Source organism: Mytilus galloprovincialis, chromosome 7 (genome assembly GCF_965363235.1).
Source record: "Mytilus galloprovincialis chromosome 7, xbMytGall1.hap1.1, whole genome shotgun sequence".
NCBI lineage: Eukaryota > Metazoa > Mollusca > Bivalvia > Mytilida > Mytilidae > Mytilus > Mytilus galloprovincialis.
In genome coordinates this window covers 3,673,857-3,678,482 of record NC_134844.1, presented here as the reverse complement: position 1 = coordinate 3,678,482, position 4,626 = coordinate 3,673,857, and the positions used below count along the sequence as shown (strand labels likewise).

At 32.6% G+C, this 4,626-nt stretch overlaps 1 protein-coding gene across 1 annotated transcript; it reads right to left on the bottom strand.

Moving 5' to 3' along the window:
- Window positions 1–766: 766 nt before the first annotated feature.
- LOC143084363 (uncharacterized) lies at window positions 767–4,199 on the bottom strand. Its single transcript, XM_076260765.1, has 3 exons — window positions 4,114–4,199; window positions 3,327–3,475; window positions 767–2,297 (listed from the first exon to the last, which is right to left on the bottom strand). Exons 1-3 carry the CDS (start codon window positions 4,154–4,156, stop codon window positions 1,704–1,706), a joined length of 786 nt encoding a protein of 261 aa, XP_076116880.1. The 5' UTR covers window positions 4,157–4,199; the 3' UTR covers window positions 767–1,703.
- Window positions 4,200–4,626: the final 427 nt, after the last annotated feature.

Genomic DNA, 4,626 nt, shown 5'->3' with positions numbered 1-4,626 from the left:
TATATACTAGTATTGAAAACCAGAAACAAACCAGAGGCTCCCTGGAGCCTGTATCGCTCACCTGTATTCCCATGAGGTATCATTGGATAACATCCTTAAAAAAAGAAACATTTACACTCCTATAGGTTTGGTTCAGAACCACCCAAGGACCATAGCTGCCAAGTTTGGTTCAAATCGTTTCAGCAATTAGATTTTTTTGTGATTTTCCCATAGGGTCCTATGTTAACCTAAGTTTGGCGTTGGTGGCCATCTCGAATGACAAACTGGGTCATTGAACACAAATCTGAAAGAGGACCACCCAAGGACCATTGCTGCCAAGTTTGGTTCAAATTGGCCCAGTGGTTTCAGAGAAGAAGTCCTTTAAGTGAAATGTTGACGGACGACGGACGCCAAGTGATGAGAAAAGCTCACATGGCATTTTAGGCCAGGTGAGCTAAAAACATGTATGAAACACACCAACAAACGACAACCACTGACATAAGGCTCCTTTCTCAGGGCAGGTGCATATAATATGCAGCAGGTTTTGAATGTTTTAACAGGCACCATCTTTCATCATAACCTGAGACAGTAGTGTAACATTACAACATAAAAAGACTCACTATAAAAAATTAATTGAAAGAGGCGTAACCATTGGTGGCCTTAGGTCTTGTACATTTTGGTTGTGTTGTTGTCTCTTAGACATTTCATACTGATCATTTATGCAACTTACATGGATTATATATTTATATATATATATATCTTATAATTTTCAAGAATAACACAGTAATCATGGAAATGTTTAATCAACAAAATGGAAAAAAACACATTTTAACAGTACATAAACATATCTAAAACAAAAGTAAAAATTATAACAAAACTTAAATATCCTGATTTTATCAACAATTTCTGCACAACCTCATCTCACCTGCAAATCAAAAATTAACCCAGCCCATATATATCTGTGAGGATCTGAATTTGGTTAAACAAATTTATCAAAGTTTACAAAACTTAAGCATAGTTAACATTAAAATAATCGCAAAAAAAAAGTCCAGATATCTGAAAAGTACCAAATAAACATATTAAAAGAAATATCCAGAGACAATCTTTCTGGTAATAATATTGTGTGCCAGTTTTAAAAAGATGCCAGCATTACTTTGACAATTTTATGGCAGTTTATAAAACTTTAATTTAAGGGTTAACAAAGAATTTTGTAGCAAAAAAGCACTTTGTCCAGTTATCTGCTAAATTTCAGAAAATTGTGATTTTATTTTTTTTAAATTTGAATTTGGACACCATTCTTAATATAGGAAAAGTTTTGTGAATATCCAACAATGTTTAACGAAAACACTTTTTGAAAGTATAAAACTTTAACATCACAGTAGATTTTTTGATAATCTATCGTCGTTATGTCGCCTTCATGATTTTTCGTTACAGGCGAGACAAAGAGCAAAACATAAAATAAAACTAAATAAATTCTATCCGACACATACCCTGATTTTTTATCAAGAATAATACAAAAAAAACAGGAAAAACATTTCAAAAAGCAAATATATAATTTTCGATTTAATCCATAAATCTATATTTTTAACCAAAAATAATCTCACTAAAACATATATAGCTTAGCTATGATAGAAGAAACAATTTAAAATCACAGCTCCTTTGCTTTCAACAGGAAAAATAAAATGAGAACCCTCAATGTCAAAATAATTCAATTTATTTCTGTCCTAATCAGTCTCATCATTTTTACCTTTACCAGAAATTGACTTTTCATAGAGATCCAGAAATCTATCAAGTTTTTGAAGCTGTTTCTCATTATGATTCTTTATTTCAATTAATGAATCCTGTGCATTATCATTAATTTTTTCAATAATGTCATACAGATCACCCCGTTTTCTTTTTTTGGCAGACTTTCCAACAGAATTTTTTCCAGAACAGGATGGTTTAGCAATATTTTTTTCTCCCTCGTTAGGTTTAGCATGTAATTGAGCTGATGCTCCTTGAAGACCTGAATCATAAGATGCTTGCAGTTTTGTGGAAGCTTTGTTCCCATACAATTCATTAAACTTGTCATAGTGCTTCCAACTAACAGCATTGTTTCCAGTTTTATTGTTTGCGTCAATAACCTCCTTGTAACGTTTTTTCATATTTTTCCATTTGTTTATTATTTGAGCAACAGAAATTTTTACCCCTTGTTTTTCCATTTTCTTTTGAATTTCATTCCATAGTGTTTCATGAGCCTTGGCACCAACAAATTTCGACTCTATATCACTTCTCAAAGTAATCAACAGAACTTCTTCCGACTGTGTCCAGTTGTGAACCTGAAATATCAAAATAATTGTGTCAATCTATCTTCTGCGGTAGAAGTTTCTTCTTCTATGTCTCCTTCTTTTTGTCATAATTTTGACTTTTTTACAGGCAAGTTTTTTTGATACAACTTCTAAGAATTCTATTTGAGAAACAAATGTTGTGCTAGATATTTGAATGCCATTGACATTTAATTCCCCCATTGACGAAGAAATAGGAGATGTGTCCTCTGATGGAAAACATTTAGTGGATTCCTCGCTATCCCATGAGTATGAGTACCCCTTTTAGACAAAAGGTTCTATTTCATTGCTATCTAATGATAACACTGAAATGTCAGTCTCTGAAGATGGTGAAATATTTCGATAAAATTTTTGCAGAAAAATATCACAATTTTTGTCCATCATTACTTTGTCTTCATAATTGGCCAACAAATTTGGGTCATGCAACTTTTTCTCCTAAAATTTAAAAAAAGGTACAAATGAATAAAGAATGTGACCATGGGACACAGATGATGCCCCTGCTTGCATATAATATAAGGGGCATAACTCATGGACAGTAAAACTGATGCCACCCAAATTTCAAATTGTACTGTGTTTTGTGGTAATAAGCATTGTGTAAAAGTTTCATAACATTTGGTTGAGGCAAACTAAAGTTGGAGAAAGGAAACAAATTATGGGAGGTACATTCAAACAGACGGATGGGCGTACATACTGACATAATAAACTTGATGCACCCTTCCTTTAGCTGCGGGGCATACAAAAATAGTGTTAATTGGAAACTTTAAAATAAAAAAAATATCTGTACCAAAATTAAAAGTTGTTTGCCTCTTATTTATTGTGTACAACATTGTTTTGTACAATATGACTGATGAAATAACCTAAGGGGGATGGAAAAGACAATATTGTCAGTACTATTTATCTTATTTTTTTACTAATATCAAAATTGACTATCATACTGTTTCATTAAGTTCCCAATGCTGATGAATAAAATTAAACATATTTGTAGAAAACACACTCTTTTGCGAGTATTTATTATTTATTTACCTTTCCAATACTACTACTAATACAACTTGCACCACTTGTAGCACTACATTCATTCTCATCTGATATTTTCGCCTCTGGTATTTTCTCATCTGGTATGTTGTTTTTCCCTTCAAAAACCGCCTCTAATACCTGCTGCTTTACAGTAGCATCTAAAAATAGACAAAAGACAAACATAAAAAATGTACATGTCTTTCATGTTAACCTTACAATTTTATTATAAGACTAAGAGCCTGAGGGCAGCACTTTTGCTTTGGTTTTGCACATTTCTGCATGTTATAATCCTGCTGGCCATGTAATTTCTGGAGATCTTAACATAGTTAATAATTACAATTTCAGACAACTTTTGTCTTAGGAGTTTTATTGTTATTGTCTTCTGTAATTAGTTCTATGGTGTCTTACCCTTTTGGCCACACAACATTTGATTTAGGAAAAAAAGGGAGGGGTAAAAAAATAGATGTTCTGTCTGTGTTTACCCTTATTGCATTTGGTCTCAATTGACCTCTTGGAAGTCAAATGGTTCTTGTCTTGATCTAAGACATGTTAGCTCTATTTTTTTTAATTCTTATTACATTTTGAGTGTCCATTTAATTTGGAAAAAGGTTGGTCTATGTTAAAAAAAATTTATTTAAAAAAAAAATCCAAAATTTAGTGAATAAATTGTGTGAACAAGTAGTTGACAAAAAAATATGAAGTCAGTTTTCCTGCATACATAATAATGTTAAATTTGAAGGGAAAAAATATTTATTCAAGTGTGCTTAATATAGTGCTTAACATGCATTATACATACCACATTCAGGGTGTTTCAGCATCTGCACTAATTCTTTTGACATCCTGCAGCTTTCTATATCCCCTTCAGGATTAGTCAATTTTACCATAATCCTACAAGATAAAAAAAAACGATAAAACTTTTTTTCTGGATTGTTTTAAGAAAGAACAGCAGATTGTACCTTAGTACTTTCTTTTCTTGTACAATGTTTCGGGAATTCCGGAATTTGGCAAAACGTAAATCATGGGCAAGGGGTCTAGCGAAAAAAAATGTCCCACAGCAGGTCAGGACAGAGCCTTTGGGCCATTATCGGAGAAGGGATAGAAGAAAAGGGGTAGCAGTTCCTAATTCAGTCATCCCTTTTGAACCCCATGTCTTAATACACTTACTACTAGTTCCCAACCTTCATACTTTTTTTTTGCCTCATCACCAATTTTATTTTATCTAAGAGTAAAACAGTGATTTCATAGCATTACATAATGTGTGTATTACAGTATGTAAAGTTCGAGCAGTGTGAATTCATAGGTGACAGGG

What these genes read in the sequence shown, in the direction of transcription:
- LOC143084363 (XM_076260765.1), bottom strand. Translation starts at nt 4,156, where the DNA reads ATGTCAAAAGAATTAGTGCAGATGCTGAAACACCCTGAATGTG. An exon ending in GCTGAAACACCCTGAATGTG is followed by an intron (nt 3,476 to 4,113) that starts GTATGTATAATG and finishes GTCTATTTTTAG; the next exon opens with ATGCTACTGTAAAGCAGCAG. An exon ending in TTAGTAGTAGTATTGGAAAG is followed by an intron (nt 2,298 to 3,326) that starts GTAAATAAATAA and finishes TTGATATTTCAG; the next exon opens with GTTCACAACTGGACACAGTC.